This window comes from Engystomops pustulosus, chromosome 1 (assembly GCF_040894005.1).
Source record: "Engystomops pustulosus chromosome 1, aEngPut4.maternal, whole genome shotgun sequence".
Classification (NCBI taxonomy): domain Eukaryota; kingdom Metazoa; phylum Chordata; class Amphibia; order Anura; family Leptodactylidae; genus Engystomops; species Engystomops pustulosus.
Genome location: NC_092411.1, coordinates 145,824,006 through 145,846,715, shown reverse-complemented (window position 1 = coordinate 145,846,715; position 22,710 = coordinate 145,824,006). Strand labels below are relative to the sequence as shown.

Here is a 22,710-nt window from a genome sequence, read left to right as displayed (position 1 = left end):
CTATGCAAGGAAACATGAAATCATGTTTAAAACATTATGAAAATCCCTGAAATGGTTTGTTACTGCTTGGAGCCATTTCCAGGTACTTGTACCATATACTTGTGGCAGTAGCTGAAAAGTTACAAATGTACTTGAAAATGCCATAGCCAACAAGTAAAGTAGTGAGGCTATCTTTTCAGTTTGTTTGTTTTTTAAGATTTTCCTTTTTTTATATAGCTTTCTTTTTGTACAGAAATGCCACATCTGCACAAGGCCTATAGTAAAGTATTTAACTGAAAACTTTCTGGCCTGTGTAAATTATAGCAAAACTGTCTCTGTGTACTAATGAACATGTATGATGTATCATGGAAATCACTACCAGCACAGTGCACATAAAATGGGGCCCCATTTTCTGAAGCAGCCAGTATTTCAGCATGCTCTAGAAAGATTATTAGTATGCACCAGATATGTAACTTATGAATTAGTTTTTACACTGTATATTATATATTAGACAACCAAAGGATGAAGACATATTACCCCCTTATTTGATCTCCCTTTCTCCTTGAGGAAATCTTTGTTTAATCTGTGCACAGCAGGTTATAGAGCAGATGTATCACCATTACATCATGAATTCTTGCTTATTCTGGGTTTATTCTAGTGGTTGGTCTTTTTGGTGACTGGCAGCATTCCTTATACAAGTGTACACACAAAATAATGGAGTGGGACTGCCTAATAGACTAAGTTTAATGAAATACAAGTTCTGCAGAATTTTCTCCTACACATTTATATATCAATCTACTCAGCCCCTCCTGTTCTAAAATACTACATTTTAGGGTGTTGTAGAGAGCCTTTAAATCCTACCCCTGTCTCTGCCATGAATGGATATACTGTATACTGCTTGATTTTTTTTCTGACAGGACTGCAAAGTACATGATTAGGGCATAACTAGGAGCTAGTCAAAGACTTGACTTTCATTGATGCTTCTTAAGTGAAATAAAAAGTTGATGCATCCTGTGAAATGATATCTGGCAAGATAAAACTGAGTTCCCCAGAATATGATGAGTAACAAGCCATAGTTCATAGTGTATCTATTATATAATTATTATATAGTCACAAGAAAAGTCCTTTCTTATTAGTAAACACAGGTCCTAGGGAACACTAACTCATGAACTTGCCACAATGTAGCAATGTATTATACATTCAATCTCATGAAAACTGTCACATCAAACAGAAACTAGAAAAGCCTGAAGAGTTTTGGACATCCTTTATGTGCGTACATTGTTCTGTATTTTTCTTGTAATTGTAGATGCAGTATTAAGGACCTGACACTAGGTGGCGCTGCAGTTCCAATGGTAAATGGCTATATGAAGAAGGGAAGTCAGCCATTTAGGTAAAACAATATCCAATTGCGAATCCTCCATAAATATTCTTTTTGCTGCATTGGTGCATTTAACGTTTTCATTGGTCTTCTAGTTCAGCACTAGATCCGATAACAAGCCTTGTCTTTACTATAGGCCTGCAGAGCTTTGCGTGATATACTTTATACACATCCCATAGTGGAGACCGGAACACATACTCAGCTTACCTTCTTTTAAAAAAACAGCCTGGGATAGGGGATATTTATTTCTTTAATTTATTTTCTCATATTTTTGTAAAAATCAGCAGAAATGCAATAAAATTATATTTCAACAAACTTCAGTTTTTGGTGTTTTTTTTTCCAGTTTGTCAGTACATGGCACAGAACATTAACCCATAACTTGGTAATTTTTCACCTTCCTGAAAAGGCCCTTCTTCAATTCTGATGTGTCAATTTATGTAGTTATAACTCAAGACTGTTTTAACCTACCCAGATGATTTTGAGATTATTTTCTCGTGACACATTGTACTTCATGTTAAAAAATGTGGGCAATATGTGGATTTATTTATGGGAAAAACAGAAACCTGGTGAAAATTCTGAAAAACTCACCATTTTTGAAACTCGAAATTTTCTGCTTCATACCACCAAAATAACCTGAATGTCTGCTTTATGTTGGCATGATTTTCTTTTTATAAATCCTCAAATTTTCTCATAAAATTCACCAAATCTTACATTTTTAAGGGACCAACTGAGCTTTAAAGTGACTTTGAAAGGTCTAAATAATGGTAATACCCCATAAATCTCCTCACTGTAGAAACTTCACCCTCTTCCCAAAAGTTGTTTTACAAACTTAGTTTGTTAAACCTTTAAAAGAAATTTAACATCAGAATAATGCATGATAAACCAGGGGCACTTACTCCTAGATTTAGGCTCTGCGACTGTAGTAATCTTCTTATATTTGTTATTCATGGCCTACTTCCTTCTAAATTTATATAAATGAGCCAAAGGGGCTATGGGCATGTTATCAGAGCCCCTCTATGTTGTACCTGCACAGACTGTCACATTCTGAAGGAGCACTTTCCCCCTCACACTATGTGCTCACTGTTGCTAAGATTACAGGAAGTGCAGGATGGAGGTTGAGACTGAGACGTGGGACTGCACAGTGTAACAGCATGTGAATCCAGAGCAGAGGGCTTCTGTAACATGCCCATAGCCCTTCAGACTCGGTATCATTTTAAAGTTGATTTTAGAAGGAAGGAGGCCATGGATAACAAATAATAATAATAATTCCTTTTTAAGATTAGCACAGTTATGGTGCCTGATTTATCATGCTTGATTTTGATAGATTTCCTTTAAAGGACTTATCCGAGTTTAAAAAATAACTTAGGGCCAGTTTGGCGCGGGCTATGTTTAAATGTGTATTTACCCCCTCTGGCGCTGCTGGTGTCCAGCGCCGCGGCCCGTCGGATCTGTGCCCGTTTGTTTACAGGGGCACAAAAGCCACGCACAGAGAGCTGTTAGCCGGCCACTCCCATCTGTCCCTATCTCTCAGCATTGTAGGGTGCTGGGAGATGGTGTCGGATGGGACCCTGTAAACAAACCGGGGCGGGACATCAGCAGCGCCGGAGGAGGTAAATACACCTTTATTTATTTTTCCTTTTTTAGCTAGCCCGCCCCCAAATTATTTACACTCTGATACCCCCTTTTTCCCATGAGAGAAAATTCTCAAATTTCAACCCCCTAGTGATCTTAACACAATAAAGATAATTATTAACCCCTTACTTCACAATTTTATGGTTTTTAGTTTTATTGCTGTTTTAGCGCCTGTAACTCAGTAATAGTCAGTTTAGAATTCCAGGGCGTGGACGGGGACTCTCTAAGCAGACACTTCATGATTCCTCTAGTCCTGGGAGCTAACAGTGTGGTTAGATTATCAGGATACAGGCTACACTTTCATTTAGCTTCTGAACAGTGTACTAGCATCTGACACATGGAGAGATGAGACAGATAAGAGATGAGATGACTATTGCACACAATGACAGACAGCTCTCCTGCATCTCTGCTATTCTTCAACACACTAGATCTGCTGTGCCTCCCCAGATAAAGAACTTATCTGCCTTTAGCTTTACACTCCTGCCGGCGGGATGTCCGTGTCTGTGAGCTCCGTCCTGGACTGCAGCGGACGGGGCTAGAGTGCAGGGAGCAGAGAGAGACAGAAATCTCAGCACTGCGGCCGTCACACAGAAATCCAAGATGGCTTCCCCGACCCCAAGTCAAAAGTTACTGGGTCGTGTCTATGGGCAACTGAAATTGTGTACACCAGGACTGATAGACAGATTGGAATTATTTCTGTGAAATGCTGTATTTTTGTTAATAACAATGAATTAGAGAACATGTTATTTTGTTATCCTGAGTACATTTAAGAAACTTGTTTTTGTGGTAATACCCATTTAAAGAGTATCCATCATTTCAGATGATTTTTGATATTGTGTGGGGGGAGAGTGCTTTATTAAGAAATATATATACAGCTGTATTTTGCCCATAAATACAGCATGTTCTTCACAGCGTAAGGCTCTGTATTAAATACAGTGGGCTTCAAATGATGGATGGTTGACTATTGGCTGGCTGACAGAATGCACCTCCCACTAGATCCGTTTATATGGCTACATATGGTGCATAACCATATGCAACTTGTATTTTATACGTTCTCACGGAAATAAAATTAGGATATGCTCTATATTTTTTTACATCTCGAAAACAATATGGTACAGTGCACAATACTTCCATTGAAATGGATGGCCTTATGTTCCATTGAAATTAATGGGACTGCATGCTACATGGATATATGGCCGTTTTCATACATTCGTCTGTATGAGGCCTTAGTTTTTAAAGAAACAGGTTGTAAAGGGCCTCTTAGTTACAATGTTACTTCTACGTTGCTATGGTAAACCTAACAGATTTAATACAGGTCTTTTTGCCCTCTCCTGTTTGTTACACAGCTGTGTTAACCCTTCTTGTTCTCTACCTGGTTGTAGTATGCTATGAGCACTATATTCAAACATCAGGCTGAAAGTGAAGGGGTTAAAGGAAACCTACCACCACAAATCTCCCTATTAAGGTAGATCCAGTGGCAGGTCCAACTAATCGGCAGCTGCCTGGTCTTGGCTCCAAAGCTGGAGAAACCACTTTTGAGAAGCTGCACATGGATTGGATTGGCAGGAGGATCGCAAGAGGCTAACTTTGGTAAATTTGCATAGTAGGGCAATTAAAAATAAAAGATACGGGGGGGGCTAAAGGATTAGGCCTAACAATGGCTATCCTACTATAGATTGGATGAACCTGCAACCAGATCTACCTTAATAAGTAGATCTGTGATGGTAGGTTTCCTTTAATCCGTGCATCTCAGAGCTGTGTAAACAAACAGAGATTAGATCACCATACTGTGAAAGAAGTGTTATCTTATGTGACGGCGAGATCTCATTTATAACTTTTTTTTTTCATATTCAGGCAGTTTTACTGAATAAAAACTAAAATGGAGAAAATCTCATTTGTTTTACATTGCCGTCTTTTCACGAGCCTTTATTTTAGCATTTTTCTTTAGTTGTGCTTAGTTTACTTAGCTGGTTGAGGGCTACTTTTTTTTTTGTGTGATGAAGTATCGTCGATTTGGGGCTCCAATTCCGGAAAACGACTCCCATTTTCCCTCTCAGCTCTACTTTTAGACATCTTTCATTGCCAACTTACAATGTATATGCTGCTCAAACCCAATGTTATGCTAAAGAAATTTTGAAAATCAACATCATTTTGTGGCTGTAGACTAAAGTATTCCCATCACGTCGCTGAAACCTTGTTTCCTTTCCTATGGTGAGGTGTTCTTAGACATTCGCGCTGGATGCTTCAAACATCAAGCGTATTCCATAGTCCACATTACTGTTCTTCCATTGTACTTACAGCAGCTCAAAAATAACCAGAATCGGGTGAAAAACTGAAGACAACCACAAAAGAAAAATTATTTGTTCCCCAGTGTAATGAAATACAGATGTTTTGCAGTTCAGTAGCAAAGATGTTACAGGACATGCAGGTCCTAAATCTAGTTTTTCTAGTTAAGGAGAAGCACAGTGGACATTATCATCTTGCTTAATTTCGTACTGTACCTTTATGCTGCAGTGAATGGAGTATTCAATGAATTGCTGAGGATTCCAGCAGTCAGACATTGTTTTCCTATTCCGCATGGAAACTATGTGCATATTGGGGTAGGCATTGCCTATTGGGGTAGGCAATACAATAACCTGTACAATTCATAGGATCATGAGATGAATTACTTCAGAACCACCAAGGCAAAGGGAGGGGAGCTGTCAGAATAGAGACTGCATTGCTATGATGGTTGGACCAATATCTCCTTGTATATGAGCCGTATTGGAGCCAGGAAATATTGTGCATAATAGCCCTGGAGCCTTTAGGGCAGTGGTGGCGAACCTGTGGCACTCTGAGCCCTCTCAGTGGGCACTCAGGCTGTTTCCCCAGCATAGAATTCATCAAACAGGACTTAAGAGATCCTCCTACAGGACCACGACGTGACACACTCAGCGTTATTTTAAAGTGAGACTACAGGAAGAATAGATGTGGACATGGTTGGATTTTCATTGGAGCCACTGAAGCTCCTGCTCTTGGCCCCACAATTCTTCCTCTTCAGTGGGTTTTCAAGGGAAGCTCCAATGGCAATCAGAATTTTCCCTCCTCCTGTCAACGATATTGGTGTCCTCAGGAGCGTTAAAAGCTGTGCTACAGCACGGAGCAAGAAGATTTTAATAAGTTAATGCTAGAATTGCTGTATTGGCACTTTTTAAATAAATGAGTGAATAAGGGTTGCGGTTTGGTCACTCGGTCTCTAAAAGGTTCGCCAACTCTGCTTTAGGGTATCTGCACAAGTTGGGAATTGTAATGTGGAAAATCTGCATGGTGATCAACATCTAATACACACTTTTTATGAATTTGCGTGGTTTTTTTTCACCTGATCTGACATTACATATAGCAAATATTTGCATCATGAATCCGTTTTTATTCAGCTTATCACTAACCTAGAGAGTAAAATTAAAAATCAGGACTGCAGACCCATTTTTCCTTAAGTTACAGAAGGTGTTATGAAACCTGCCAACCAGAACCTAAGATTAACTAACTGCATCCCACCAGGCTATGGCTGGTTTTTTATTTTTACCCTTTCCCACATTCTTACAAAAGGACAATTTTGGTAAGGGAAACAATTCTAACATTTAAAGAAAACTTGCTATGAAAGAATACACATGTGTACAGGCCCTAGCCTGCATACATGTGAACATATATGGCTGAAAAGTGAAACTTCAACTGCCAATAGCTACTACTTTACATGCTCATTAAAAAAACAAGTCAGCAGGACACCCCCCCCCCCCCAAAAAAAAGAAGTAAAACTCACTAGAAGACCACCTTTTGAAAAGGCCTTCTCCCTTACCCCCCCCATTAAACTCTATGCATACTGCCCCCCTATGAGCAGACCACCACTTTAAAAGACCATTTTACTCCATGAAAAATTAGGAAGTCTGCAGAGACGTTTCATTGTATTTTAATACCATATGCATGTCCAGTTTCCCTACCTCAAGAAAGATTTAGGTTATTTAATTAAAGAAGTAGTACTAGATGAAGCACCTTACAGATAACATGGACTAAACATACAGGCAATCTCTGCTTCAGAGACTTTATTGGAAGGCCACAGGATTATTCCTTACCACAGGACATTACTGGGCTAGCTACTGTGCAACAGAATTTTCTAGGCAACATTTCTATTTAGGAAGCACTAGTTGAGCTTTATAGGCAACTTAATAAAGAGCTTCAGAACTTGTAAAAACAGCACTGAGGATGCTAAACAACCCTTTTGCTGCCCCCCCCCCCAAAAAAAAACCCAGAACACTGAACTGCATAACATGTACACAAAAAGAAGGACCCACTATAGATCAGCTGAGAGAACGTTGATCATCGCTGATTTAATTCACAGTTCCTGTTGAGATGTGGACAACGCAGAGGTAAATTCCCAGGTAACTGTACTGGTGGCCAGTCATGAAAGTGTTATGATAACATTTAGCTTTTCATTGGCTAGTGAAACCAGTGTACAAACGGTTTCATTCCCAAAGGGCTCTTTGTGAATGTAGTGCTTGGCGGTACGACAGTTACACAAGTCCAATGCTTCACAATAATATGCTAGTCATGCAGGTACCTCTAGATCTGGCTAGTTATAGTATGGCACACCGGTGCAGACTTCTCACTGAGTGGTGCAACTACAAGATGCTATGAACAACCCAGTCCAGGGTGGAGATTCCATCCCAGACGCTTGGGCTACCCAAATGGGGGGGGGAAAAAAAAAAAGGCATGCAAGAAAAAAAATAAAAATAAAAAATAAGATTCAATATAACAAAATCACTGTGGCTGAAGCAGTTCAGGGAAAATAAACTTGCGCTGAAAACCTTATACGCTGCAGCCATCAAAACAATTGCTGCACTGGATCACACAAATTCCTCCTGTAAAAAGTCTAAAGCAGAGTCCAACAGAACCAGGAAAATTAATTTAAAAACATATACACAGTGTAGGGAGCAGCAGAAAACGGGTTAAAAAGGGAAGGGTGGCAGGGTCTGAAATCTTTCACATCCATCTTTTCCCAGAGGAGTTTCAGCACAGCATAAATAAAATCTTCAAAGAAATAAATACAAATTTGGCTCCTGGGACATCAGAAGAGAAACCGGTTGTATCCATGAGATGGGTTAGGACACCTCCCCACCACTGAGCCAGATCATCCTGTGCTGTAAGGAAGGAAACAATATGGAGGTGTGGGGTGCACGATCGGTAAAGTTTCTCAGTGATGCCTATGTGTCTTCATTCATTTCCTGGCTATCAGTCCGGGCAATCTTTCGTGGGGGTGCAGACGTTTCTCCTATTTCTAACTGGTCTTGGTCCCTCTTTTTTGCAGCATTCTGTATAAATACAAAAGACAGGATTCACTATAGTATTTAACAGCAGGTACCTTAACCCCTTAAGGACGCAGCCTGTTTGCAGGTTAAGGCTCGCAACTTTTTTTTTAAATTTGACCAGTGTCTCTTCCTGTGGTTATAACTTTTGAACACTGTTACTTATCAAAGCGATTCTGAGATTGTTTTTTCCCCACATGTTGTACTTCATTTTAGTGGTAAATTTTGGCTGATAAGTTTTGCGTTTATTTACAAAAAAAAAAAAAAAAATGATGAATTTTTAGAAAAATTTGCCATTTTCGAAATTCAAAATCACCGCGTTTTCAGGCAGATAAATTTACCACCTAAATAACTTGCAGAATAACATTTCCCATTTGTCTACTTTACATTTTCATAATTTTTGAAATGTTTGGATAATTTATTTTGACGTCACGCGGCCTACAAATCGAATAGCGATTTTCCGTATTTTCGGAATTGACTATTTTGGGGATAAATACTGTTTGAAATCAAATTTTACATATTTAGCTACAAAACCCCCTATATAACCAACCCATTTTCAAATCTGCACCCCTCAAACTATCAGAAACAGCATTTACAAAGATTGTTAACCCCTTGAGATCTTCATAGTAATTGAATCAAAATGGCGGTGAAATTTAGAATGGTCAAATTTTGTCGGTTATACGTTCATCTAGCCCTAAAATTTACACATTTCCAAAAGATAAAAAGAGAAAACTCACCATAAAATTTGTTCTACAATTTCTCCCGAGTGCAGAGACCCCCCACATGTAGTCGTTACTTGTGTTATGGGGGCACAGCGAGGCGCAGAAGGGAAGGAGCACCCTGCAGCTGCCAGGATTTTAGTTTTCTGGTTGCCCCTTTTGAAGGCTATAAAATTTTCGCTTTTCCGTTATTTGGGCCATGTGACGGCATTTTTTTGGGGGGACGAGATGCTTTTTCCAGTGTTACCATTTTGGGGTTGGTATCACCTATTGTTGAAAATTTTGGAACTTTTTTTGAGGTCATGAGTAGAAAAGCATCAATTCTGTACTGGATTTTTTACTTTTTTTTTTTTTTCGTGTTCACCGTATAGCCTAATAATCCTGTTATCTTTATTTTATGGGTCGATACGATTACGGGGATACCAGACATGAATATTTTTTCTTATGTTTTACTAAATTTGCCAAATAAAACCCTAATGTGGGGAAAAATCTATCATTTTTGCATCGCTGTCTTCCAAGTGGCATAACATTGTTACGTTTTTGGCTACAGAGCTGGTCGGTGGCTTATTTTTTGCGGGACATGTTGTTCTTTGCAACAATATCATTCTGGAGTACATATGTTTTGTTGATCATTTTTTATTGCATTTTTAGTGGGATATAATAGGTAAAAATCATAATTTTTGGCGGGTTTTTAACATTTTTTTTTACGGCGTTCATCATATGGGTTCAATAGTTATTTAGTTTTATTCTATGGATTGTTACGGACGCGGTGATACTATATATGTGGGGTTTGTGTTATGATTTAGACTTTTTTGAGTGTTATATGTCTCTTTATATGTTTTGGGGCTTATGGGCATTTTTAGTGATTTATAAAGTAATTTTTTATTGAAAAACATTTTTTTTTTACATTTTTTTACATGATCCACCATGGGATATGAACAAGCAATCATCTGATTGCTTGTTCTTGATAATACTCTGCAATACTAATGTATTGCAGGGTATTATCAGTGCCAGCCTATGCAGATGCATAGGCTGACACTTTGCCTTTAAGATGACGTCACAGACGCCATCTTAAAGGTAAACCCTCCAGGCTTCTCTGGGGTCCCGATCGGACCCCAGAGGTGCCAAAACAGCGATCGGACCCCCCGAAAACGGTGTGGGGGGGCCGATCGTGGGGTAAAGACCCCCAGAAGGCACGTTAAATGCCGCGGTCGCGTTGACCGCGGCATTTAACGGGTTAAACACCCGCGATCGGAGCCCACTCCGACCGCGGGTGTTAGCCGGGGATGTCAACGGTAGATTACCGTTGAAATCCCGCGGCTAACGATGCCGGTTCGGCTGCTATACAGCGCTGAACCGGCATCGTCTCTGCGCAGTAGCTGTACTGCGCTGATCGCTATTCGCGGGACTCAGCGCAGTACAGCTACGGCGCGGAGCGCTAAGGGGTTAAACACTTACTGACCACAATAAGTGTTTGTAGTAAACTTTGATTAAAATTACAAGATTGTGTTATGTAAACAGTGGAGAACTACGCTGCACTGCATCTGCAATGCCGAAAAAAAGTGAATAGGAGTTACAATGAGAAAGACTGGCTTCCATAACTTAAAGCCATATCAATTAGATTTATGATCTTTTGTGGGACAACCCCTTTAATGCCTGCATATGCCATATTTAATATAAAAGATAAGGTCTCACCTTCTTGTCCCATTGCTGGTGTAGATAACGCAATAATATATTTGTTTTCTCCGTTACTATGACTGAAATATAAAATTAAAAAAAAAATAATTAAAAACACCTTTATTTGACAAGCCCCATCCAGTAACAGAGTAGTGCATACATACTTTGGTCAGAAGGATATTCTCTTGTAGGCAGGTAAACTGAGGGCCGTCTATTCTACAAGACAATTCCTCAAATGTTACTTTATAAGCAGCAAAGAAGAGGGCACAGAACATAAAGGAAAGCAGTTCCAAGAATAAAAAAAACAAACAAAAAACCATTGAAGGTATTCAGAGTAAACAGAACAAAAGAAAATGCTTTGACAATTTACTTACTGAGGCTTTACACACAGAGTCTGCATGAAATCTGCTAAAGTTGCTTTCATTGTACACTGGTAGGCCTTTCAAGAAGTCTGCCTATGAAGGTTTAGGGGGGGGGGGGAGGGACAAAAAAAAAATAAATATGTATTAGTCATCAGAAAAGATATGCATCATAAGCAGTGCAAATCGTATGCAAGCCTTCAAGTCCTTTGGCATCTTATGGGCTTCACTTCACAGCATGGATTAGCTATAGAAAAATATATGGCCATTGCATCTCAAACTCATCAAGGGCAATAGTACAGGTACTCTTTTTAGGTTTACCGTCCAGATAAATTTCGACATGGCAGAATTGTGTGTGAAAACAGAGACAAGCTCAGACACTCAGTACAGTACTGTAGTTTCCTAGGCTGACACACTACCAGAGGGTGTACATGCATCACTATGGAGAGCTTATGGAGAAGCGGACGTGCAGGCCTCCGTACATCACCCCACAGTAAAGGGGGCACATAGGGAAGAGTTTACATAGAGACCTGCTTTTGGAGTGGTCAGTCACGTAGGCAAAGTACAGCAGGCCTCTCAGCAGCCACCAGGCATGCCCCATAACTAGATAACCCTTAGACAGAGCTTACAGGCGACTTGTCCAGCTCCCCACCCCACAACATGGTCCCTATGGCGCCCTACAGGCCCCGTGCACGAAGTCCTCCAGAGCGGCAGTTCGGCTCTAGTAGGGTCCTGCCCACACGGCTCAGCATCTTATCCACACAGAAATATACATGTACATGTACATACCATCTTCAGCCAGCTCCCCTCAGCTCCAGCCTCGCCCGCTCACACAAACCACAGCGGGAGCGTCTCCAAGAAACCACGCCTCTCATTGGACACCGCGCGAGAGCTTTGCCCTCGGTACTCCGCACCCATTGGCTATTTCTCCTTTCTGTCAGATGTTCTGCGAATCAATTGGCTTTCTGATAGCCTGTCAAGACTGCAACTAGTGCGACTAAGGTAGGGTGTACAGGAACAGGCATGTGTTCTGGTATTGAGGTGGTGATTGGCCCACAGACCATCGCAAGGGCTCATGGGAATTGAAGTTCCGATGGCGTAGATGTGACGCCGTTGATTTGCAGAGAATTCCTACAGTCATATAACTAGTGATGGATGAGGTCGAACGAGACGTTGTTTCACCTTCAAAATAAAAAGGCGGCAGCTCACCGCCCGACTACTGCATATACACATTGCGTTTACATTGCAGTTTTTAAACGCATTGCAAATTCATGAGGGCGCCTTCCCACATGCGTTTTTAAACGCATCCAAAACGCTAGTGGGAAGGGGGGGTGGGTTTACTTTAATTGCAAGCCCATATGCGTTTTGGTCAAACCACCTCCCACTTGTGTTTTGGATGCGTTTAAAAACGCGAGAAAAACGCCCTCAGCAAAACTCAATCTATGAAAGCACCGTGTCCCAAAATGCCAGATTTCTAAAAATATAAAAACGGTTATTGACGGCGGTGACCTCCACAAACCTCCAGATCTCTCCTTGCTGGACAGTTTAACCCCTTAGGCTGGCAGCACAGGTGGCATTTTGAACATGTTTTTAGGCCATTTTTAAGCAGTCCTTTAAAAAACACATACTTTAAAAAAGCAAAAAAGGTTTTTGAAAACGCATCAGTTTTTGAACAGTTTTACCAGTTATCTCAATAAAAAAAGAGTCAAAAACTTGTTTTTTAACGGACTAATTAAAAACGGCCAAAAAAGAGCTCTAAATGCCACATGTGCCGCCGGCCTTGGGCTGGCGCCACACGTAGCGCTTTGCGCTTGCAAACGCAGACAAAGTTGCGCCCACCGGGGCGGGCCTCGGCCCGATCGCATCAGCGTTTCTATGGAAACGCCTGCAATCGGGAACGAGCCGCCGGTGTTTCGCGTTAAATTAACGCAAAACACCGGCGGCTCGTTCCCGATCACAGGCGTTTCCATAGAAACGCCAATGTGATCGGGCTGAGGCCCGCCCCGGTGGGCGCGACTTTGTCTGCGCTTACAAGCGCAGACAAAGCACTACGTGTGGCGGCAGTCTCAGGCCATTGTCACATGTTCTGCTAGCGTCACGTTCATAACGTGACGCTAGCGCACAGGGGGCGGCCTTAGCTGCCGCGATAAAGCACGATCGGTCTAATATGCAAACTGTCAGGGCGCGTTCACACGTTGCGTTTTACAACGCATATACAACAGTTGATGAGAGGTGATTTGCCTAATTACATTGGGGGACATTTACTTAAAGTGTTGGTGTCTGCATTGGCTTTGTTACTGACCTGCTCTCGGAAAGAAGACACACATTTAATATTGTAGAGCTGTGCAGAGACATTTCTGTCCCCGAGACCATTTTCTGTCCCCGAGACCATTTTCTGTCCCTGGGACCAAAATCTGTTCGGAGCACCAGAAATGTGTCCAACAGTCCCTGCTAGACCAGTTTTCTTTTGGTCTACTTTCCGCCAGTTTACAGCGCCCAAAAATGGCTGCGACACATATTAATTGTGTCTGAGTTTCCACTCCGCCAAAGCCACGCCCCTTTTCGGAGAAGAGTCGGAGCAGACGGAAAAAGTAATTTTTTCTGTCCCCGACAGCTAATAAATAGGTCTGAGAGCAGAACATGTGGTGAGAGCGCCACAAAACTGGCGGAAACACCATAGTAAATGTCCCCCATTGTGTTTGTAAGCGCAATGTTAACGCATGCGTTCACATGTTGCGTTTTGACCTGCGTTTTCATTGCATTTGAAACGCATATACAACAGCTGAGGAGAGGTGATTTGCCTAATTACATCACTGTTAATGTTTCCGTTTATAAAACGCATTGTTAAACATGCGTTAACATTGCGTTTACAAACGTAAACGGTAATGTAATTGGGCAAATTACCTCACATCAGCTGTTGTATATGCGTTTCAAACGCAATGAAAACGCAACCAAAGCGCAACGTGTGAATGCTCCCTCAGACTAATGCAGCAGACGGCTGCGCATGACCGTTCTGCTCCATTAATTACCCCTTGCTTTCGCAATCTGTAGGGGTGTCAGCTGGTCAGCTAGTTAGGCCCTATCTTTACTTTGTGGGAAAACCCCTTTAAGTAAACTTTTTAATTTAACTTTCAAATTGTGTCGCAAGATCAAGCACTTGCATGCACCAAGAACAAAAAGGTAAACTCCAGCGGACCTGAGCGGGGAAGCCACAGATGCAGAATATCAGGCGCATGATCTTAGTGAATCGTGGCACAGTGCATTATCGTCGGAACAATGCACTTTGGGTGAATTCCTCGGACAGGTAAGTAAATGTGCCCCACAATGCCCATGCTGCCACACTGACGATGTATACCTTATGCATATGCTGTGGGAATGCCGAAAGCTGGTGGATTATTGGCGTGATGTGCTTATCTGTACTCAGATAAGGTTGGAGGCTAAACCTAGATTGTGATTCCTAGGAAACAGAACTGTCTGAGGGTGATGTCAGACGTGGCGCTTTGTCTGCACTTGGAAACGCAGACAAAGCCATTATATTGCATTAAATTAATGGGGGCGCGGCTTTGTTTGCGTTTGCAAGCGCAAAGTGCCACGTCTGACATCACCCTAAGTATTGGGGAACCCTGCAACACAGGGTATCTAAAGAGCTTTATCAGAATTGTGAGGAAACGTTGCCTTACTGGATTAGGGGCCCTGCCTCCATTTAGAGGGGATACAAGAATCATATGACTAATATCATCAGGCTGGAATATGGGGTCTACCTCAAAAAGCCACTTATAAGTTTGAGACCATATGGGGCTCATGGCTTGCTACTCCTAGCTTGCCGTCCATGGCACTTTCAGTAATCAGACAAAGACTGTCTAATGGCTGGATTTGGACTGAAAGGGGTTCTCCAGTGACAAACAAGTTAGCCCCCCCATCACTGAGACCCCCACCGATCAGCAAGATCAGCCCCTATCCTGTGGAGCAGGGGGCTTATGGGTGCCTTCCTGTAGGGGTGAATATAGGGGTTTATATTTCCCAGCTACAATGGGAATGTCTCTTTTTTTAATGTACTTGGTTTTTGTTATATACATACCTGTCTATGTGTGTTGTGTACTAGTTTAAGAACCAAATTTTCCAGCTCAATAAAAATGTGATTTAAATAAATAAATAGCCACTAGGTGTCAGAATAACACCCTAGGGCAAATAATGAAATACCGTATGTACTCGAGTAATTTTTATGTTGAAAACTTTCCACTTGGCTTATGCTCAGGTATATAAAAAGAAATAAACTGAGTACTCGCCATCGGCCATCACACAATTGTGATGTCGGAGTGGTGAGTACTCAGTTTATTTTTTTTTATTTGCTGGCCATACTGGGGGCTGGCAGGCAGGCTATATACTCCATGGGGCTGGCAGGCAGGCTATATACATACTCCAGGGGGCTGGCGGGCTGTACACTGGGGAGGCTGTGACCAATGCATTTCCCACCCTAGGCTTATACTCGAGTTACTAGGTTTCCTAGGTTTTTGGTGGTAAAATTAGGCACCTTGGCTTATACTCATGTATATATGGTATATTACGGTTTTAAATTTATTGTCTTCTAAATAAATCAGCCATGTCTCCCCTTGTTTCTCATCTGCCTCTCAATCCCTCCCCTCATTACCTATTCCACAACCAATTCAGTTTAAAATACTAACCATGACATACTGTAGAAGACCTCCACAAAAGGATTGGAATACCAGCTCACCGGTAACAGACAAGTGTCTGGGAAGGAAATGGCACGGACCACCTTGCTGCTCAGGCGTAACAACTCCAGTCCAAAAGAATCACGGTCCAGCCAACTTCTTCGAATTCCATCAAGCTTTATTAAAGATATTGCATCTCAGTAATAAAAGTGCCCAGGCATGGGTTACGTCAACGCGTTTCGAGCGGAGACCCCGCTCTTAATCATGACAAACATAAGTAAGTATAAAATCAAACTCACATTTAAAACTCCCACTGGTGGAGAAAGCCCTCCCCTAGTAATTACATCATTTCCGGTGTATACATAATTATGCATTGGGTGGGAGGAGTTTGGTATTCTCACTCCCTGTATCGCAAATCATAGCGAATTCCACTGGTGTATCCTGTTTTGGATACACCAGTGGAATTCGCTATGATTTGCGATACAGGGAGTGAGAATACCAAACTCCTCCCACCCAATGCATAATTATGTATACACCGGAAATGATGTAATTACTAGGGGAGGGCTTTCTCCACCAGTGGGAGTTTTAAATGTGAGTTTGATTTTATACTTACTTATGTTTGTCATGATTAAGAGCGGGGTCTCCGCTCGAAACGCGTTGACGTAACCCATGCCTGGGCACTTTTATTACTGAGATGCAATATCTTTAATAAAGCTTGATGGAATTCGAAGAAGTTGGCTGGACCGTGATTCTTTTGGACTGGAGAAGACCTCCACAACCTGTCCCCTCCATACATGACCTAATTACACTTATCCCCTCCCCCCCGATTGTCAGAAGACCTCATGCTTGGCTTTCCTCTTCTCACAACCAGTATAATAAACATGATAAAATTATTCTCTAGTTTAGTATGACTATGTTTCTTATGTTTTACTACTTTAGCAAATAAAACACTGTTTTTAGGGAAACTGCATTTGCCTATGTGTCGTTTTTTTCGCTCATTCAATAGAGGATTGTTAGCGCAGGAAGAGTTAATGGTTAGATTGTTACTATTATAGGGTATATCTGATTGCTTTCTGTTATATATTTTTGGGAGGTAGGAAGCACTAAAATTTTATTTTTTTACCCTTCACATTTCTGGTGTAATAATGTAGTACCTGTTTGGCCAACAGGTAGTACCTGTATTTTTTTAACACAATATAATTATAGGGAAAGGGGTGGGTTTTGTGCTTTTATTTTTTTAAATAACCTTTTTACTATCCCGCTAGGGGATTAACATGGGGTATACATTGATCCCTTTGTACAGCAATGCATTGCATCTGTCAGTGTTTTACTGTCAGTTTGCCTATTAGACCAAGTCTTGGACTGTGCCTAATGGGCCACTGTACCATGGTGGACACAGAGGTCTTCATCAGACCTCCGGCTGCCAAGTCAAACCTGAGATCGCGTTGTGGGGGGCCGTGAGAGTGACATAGGGAACAGTGTCTCTCTTCTTAGCTGCTACGATTGCAGCTTAGCTGAGTGCTTGATCGTCACAGTTAGGGGGTTAAACTTCCCGGCAAGGAGAGCTCTCCCTGCCGGGTAGACTGAGCTAGGACAGGTCTTATTCAACAGCCGTTCTCCTTCTGTGGATTGCGCTGGAAATGGATCATCCTAATGCAGCAAGGGGGCGCTAATTTGGCAATCCTGTGTCCTTATCCAGTTATAGAACAGCCTCTATTTTTAGAATCTGCCATGTGTTTAAATAGTTATTACTTCAGAAGACTTGAACATATCCAAGTAATTATGAGATCATTTTCTCGTAACACATTATACTTCATGTTCGTTGAAAAATTTTAGTGATAAGTTTTGCGTTTCGTTCTTTAAAAAAAAAAATGGAAACGTTTCTGGAATTTCTGCTTTATGATGACATGGATTTGTATGTATCCTCTCATTTTTCAAGCATGTTATTAGGCTTAGAACTTTAGGTGATTTTTCTCCTTTCCATAAACTGTTTGAGGGAAAATTCACCCTATAAGTAACTTTGCGAGACCTAAATAATAGAAAAAACCCTTTCTTTTTCGTCCGTTCGGCAGCACACATATGGGATTTATCCCCTAGGTACAACTCAGAAGAGAACAGGTTAACAAGCAGTAGTAGACAATTAACAATTAGTGTCTTGGCTGACTCCACCTATATAAGGCCGGAGCACACACACAACCCTTGTATTTCTTTTTCTCTTAGGTATGACAGAAGAGTTCAGGTCCTGTGTGTCTACACAGAAAAAAAAAAAAAAAACTATCCAGATAATAAGTTTTCTAGGTCCTCTGTGTCTTTACACAGAACACTTGGATGGACCAGCCCGGGCTGTATACGCTTGCATGCGGTCCCTCGTCCTGGAGGAGCCTGTACAGCTATCCTGTCTTTACAGGGGCAATAGCTGAGGCTGTGGTGTGTATCAGCCACCATGTACCCGGCACATGAGATCGCTCCTGCATCTCCTAGCTGCTGGGCCTTGTGGTTCATCACCGTGCGTGCCTCACCAGCAGACGCCTGGATCCCCTCCTGCATAGGCCGCAGCTTAGGCTGTATACCACACCACTGCTGGCTCTGGCCTGGAGGAACCTGTACAGCTATCCTGTCTTTACAGGGGTAATAGCTGAGGCTGTGGTGTGTATCTACCACCATGTACCCGGCACATGAGATCGCTCCTACATCTCCTACCTGCTGGGCCTTGTGGTTCATCACCCTGCGTGCCTCAACAGCAGACGCCTGGATCCCCTCCTGCATAGGCCGCTGCAGCCCAGGCTGTATACCACAACACTGCTGGTCTCTGGCCTGGAGGAGCCTGTACAGCTATCCTGTCTTTACAGGGGTAATAGCTGAGGCTGTGGTGTACATCGACCACCATGTACCCGGCACATGAGATCACTCCTGCATCTCCCACCTGCTGGGCCTTGTGGTTCATCACCCTGCGTGCCTCACCATCAGACGCATGGATCCCCTCCTGCATAGGCTGCAGCCCAGGTAAAAGCCTGTACAGCTATCCTGTCCTTACAGGGGTAATGACTCAGACTGTTGTGCATCTACCACACATCACTGACACATGAGATCGCTCCTGCATCTCCTACCTGCTGGGCCTTGTGGTTCATCACCCTGCGTGCCTCACCATCAGACGCATGGATCCCCTCCTGCATAGGCTGCAGCCCAGGTAAAAGCCTGTACAGCTATCCTGTCCTTACAGGGGTAATGACTCAGACTGTTGTGCATCTACCACACATCACTGACACATGAGATCGCTCCTGCATCTCCTACCTGCTGGGCCTTGTGGTTCATCACCCTGCGTGCCTCGCCAGCAGATGCCTTGATCCCCTCCTGCATAGGCCGCAGCCCAGGTAAGCGCCTGTACAGCTATCCTATCCTTACAGGGGTAATAATACAGACTATGCTGAGTATCTACCACACATCACTGACACATGAGATCACTGCTAGTATCTCCTACCTGCTGGGCCTTGTGGTTCATTAACCCTGCGTGCCTCACCATGGGACGCTTAGGTCGCCTCCTGCATAAGCCGCAGCCCAGCGCTGCTCCTGGTATTAACCATTTGTTTATCTGGATGGAGGCAGCACATTGTATCAGTGAGTATATCCAGGCTGTATACCGGCCGCTGGTCTCTCATCCTCCTGTGATATGTTATACGGTTTTTTAACCTGTTTTCTCCTGCTGGAGATGTCTGCATATTGTACAGTATTTACACTGTTACCACATGTTGAACAGAGATTTCCATGTGTCCTTATATAACAGTACAGGGAGCGCTACATGTCAGCTCCTGGGACATAGACTGTCAGCTCCTGGGACATAGACTGTCAGCTCCTGTTGGCTTGTGCTCCTGTTGGCTTGTGCTCCTGTCCTGGACATTCTGGTGTTTCTTGTGCACATGTGTCAGCCATTGCTATGTATTGGTGCATTTTCAATTTGCATTCACCCATTGCAGTCATATCATGTAACTTCACAGCAGGTCTCAGCTGCCAGATAACCTCTGCCCTCTGCAAGACAAGGTAAGAGGAATGCTCGGCCATTCTATGCTGAATGTAATGGTATAATGCCTACCTGCTGATTGCTCAGGTCTCCTATGTATCCCTGCTAAATGCATTGCTATAATGTCTACCTGGTGAATGCTCAGGTCTCCTATGTATTGCTGCTGAATGCATTGGTATAATGTCTACCTGCTAAATGCTCAGGTCTAATGTCTCCTATGTATCATTGCTGAATACTCAGGTATAATGTCTACCTTACTAAATGCATAGATCTTTATTGAATTTCTAGTCACTCCTGCGCCCTGACTCCAGGGTTTATATGCAGAGTCTGTGAGCTCTGCCTGACTTAGAATTATCTTACCGGTATTTCATGTGTATAATCTGTGATCTTTACACTGAATTTACTAACCATTTTCTCTGGACTAGACCTCCGGTATGTAATGAGCCTCTGGTATGTGATGAGCATGCACTCGGCCTCCGGTAAGTAATGAGCATGGCCTGTGTATTATACACTGTACCCACATCCTCTGTCTGGTGAGATGTGCAGGTATCTATGATCCGTATAAATAGTGAAATACAGTAATAATGATACAGAGCAGACTGATACCAGAATCTCTAAGTTCTGCTTCTATGTATGTTCTCCATAGTCTGCTCTACATGAATGGCATTGGAGAGTGATCCTCTCATATCCCGGCAGCAGAACTCCTCATACAGTGATGGTGGCTGCATATGGCTTGTCTGTACACATCTTTACCTCATACTAATGTGTCCTTTGTGTTTTCACTAGACGTCCCCTATGAGAGGTGGAAAGAGGAGGAAAACTAGGCCGAGGTTATGTCCTCACCCATTGCCTATTAAGAATGAGTCTTGTATCTATTCTCCTGTGTTACCCCAGGATACAGATCCAGAGATCCACACAGATCCCAGGCCCAAGCCTTCTTATCATGGATCATCTCCTTTTCTTCTGGATCTCCAGACATCATTCTCTATTGCAGATTCTAGTTTATAGGAATATTACATCTCACAGAAATTAAATCTGATGCCCCAGACCAGATCTTCCTTCTGAGGAAGGAGAATGTAACCACCAGTGGAATCCACTAAAGATCCTGAAGGGAAACAACAGGGAAAGGATGATTCTACTTTCCAGTCACTGATGATGACGTCTTCCCTACTCACCCAGTCCTGTCTATATATTCTCAGCGTGGATGGACCACACCTGATAACGGCATTAGAGGTCCAGTGACCAAGGGATGAAATCCTACTCTGTGCCACCACTGGCCATGTGACCTGTCACAATAGCTATCTGATGCTTCTATTACCAGCATTAAGGATTCCTCTGAAGTCCTGGTTGCTTTGGTCGTGGCAAGAAGAGCTGTATGGACAAAGCTCTGGAATAAGGACGCTCCACCAAAAGGATTATTTGAATTTTCAAGATATAGACTCAAAAATCCAGGAAGAGCAGGATGAGTTTATCATTCCATCACATCGACTTGGTACACAGGGTCGGTCAGACACAGGCAACACCTTCCATGAGTAGGTAAAAAGCCACTTAACTCAAAACCATGGGAGTTAGTGCATCTGGCCTGGTGGAATATCAACAATAAGAAGGAGGTCCTTCGCTTCAGATTGGCCAAAGTCTTTATCAGACGCCTGGTGTCCTCCACAATACATCGAGTATAGACTCTGTAACCTTCCTATCAGATCTTCATATTCCCATCTGTCCTATCAGATCTTCATATTCCCATCCTGCCTCCACATCGGGATAGCGCTTCAGACTCCTGCCCACTGCATTGCCAGTCATGTCCTTAAAGGTTCCATACCTGGAGGGCTGGTTATTTCCATGGAACTTCTGAATCTTCAACTTCAAATTTGAAGAAGAGTAATAAAAGTCTAGAAATGTATTTTTGGAAATATTTCCCCTGACTTCAGCTAACAAAAGTTAGTGAGTGAAAAGAGCACTGGCCAAATGTCTGTTACCATAGATGTAGTGCAATGAGCAAAGCCCATATCTGAAGTGAAGGAACCAGTCCCAATAATTTATGGCAAGAAAATTCTGGATTCTTCATCCTCGCACATTAGCCAGAGGGATACGTCTTTCTGAGGCTGGGGTCCCATGTAGGAGATGATGAGGATCATAAGTCATGGAACACTCAAGAGAAGATATTGTCCTCTATTCATCGGGGGCTGTGAGCCAATCAGACCAGCGTTACAATACTTCTATGTTATTATTCTAACACATCTATCACAATGTGCTGCTGCATACGTAAGTAACTATAAAAAGGTTCCTGAAGTCTCCAACTTACAAGAGAATGCAAAACCCTGCACTAAGCAGAGGCAAATCTTCAGCTGTTGACACTTGATGTCCTTAGTCATATTTCTGATATCCAGAATACTTGCTAATGGTGATGCTAATGGCCAGCCCAGGACCTACGACTGAATCATAAATTATGCAAGTCGTGTACCTAGGCGGGCCTGGCCCTATTGACCATAGCTGCTGCAGCCGCAATGCTGAGAGGGCTGCCCGTCCCTAAGCCTGCCGCACCAGGCTCCACCTGTGTGACCAGGCAGCGGACCGTCCTATCTTCTGCCTGAATGAAGACATGTGATGTCACATGACACATCCCGGCCAGCGCTGAGTGGAGGTCCAGGGCGCCTACTCACAAAGGATATAGCTTCTGGCTGCACTAAAAGCCTAAGGCCAGAAGAATCCTCAAAAGCAGCCTATCATGTTCATGCTTGATTGCCACGACATCGTCCAGGAGGACTGCAGATCTCCAAGCAATGTCCTTCAAGGATTCCTACCAGAAAGCATCATGTTACTTTCCTGCTCAGCCTTCATCCAACCATTTCTACAGTCTTCAGAACAATTCTTTTAAACAATACATTTTAAAAGAACTTTTATAAGGGGGCAAATTGTCCACATGGATCATGGACTCCATGAGATGC

General features: G+C 42.6%; 1 protein-coding gene across 3 annotated transcripts; it reads right to left on the bottom strand.

Moving 5' to 3' along the window:
* Nucleotides 1-6,916: 6,916 nt before the first annotated feature.
* On the bottom strand, nt 6,917-15,784 carry DDA1 (DET1 and DDB1 associated 1). 3 transcript variants are annotated; one of them, XM_072155619.1, is made up of 5 exons: nt 15,763-15,784; nt 11,096-11,176; nt 10,886-10,937; nt 10,740-10,801; nt 6,917-8,331 (listed from the first exon to the last, which is right to left on the bottom strand). In XM_072155619.1, exons 1-5 carry the CDS (start codon nt 15,763-15,765, stop codon nt 8,224-8,226), a joined length of 306 nt encoding a protein of 101 aa, XP_072011720.1. In that variant the 5' UTR covers nt 15,766-15,784; the 3' UTR covers nt 6,917-8,223. The 3 variants fall into 3 exon arrangements, with proteins under 3 accessions (XP_072011720.1, XP_072011711.1, XP_072011702.1); XM_072155610.1 differs by lacking the exon at nt 15,763-15,784 and adding an exon at nt 11,870-12,046; XM_072155601.1 differs by lacking the exon at nt 15,763-15,784 and adding an exon at nt 11,710-11,808.
* Between the last annotated feature and the right edge of the window lie 6,926 nt (nt 15,785-22,710).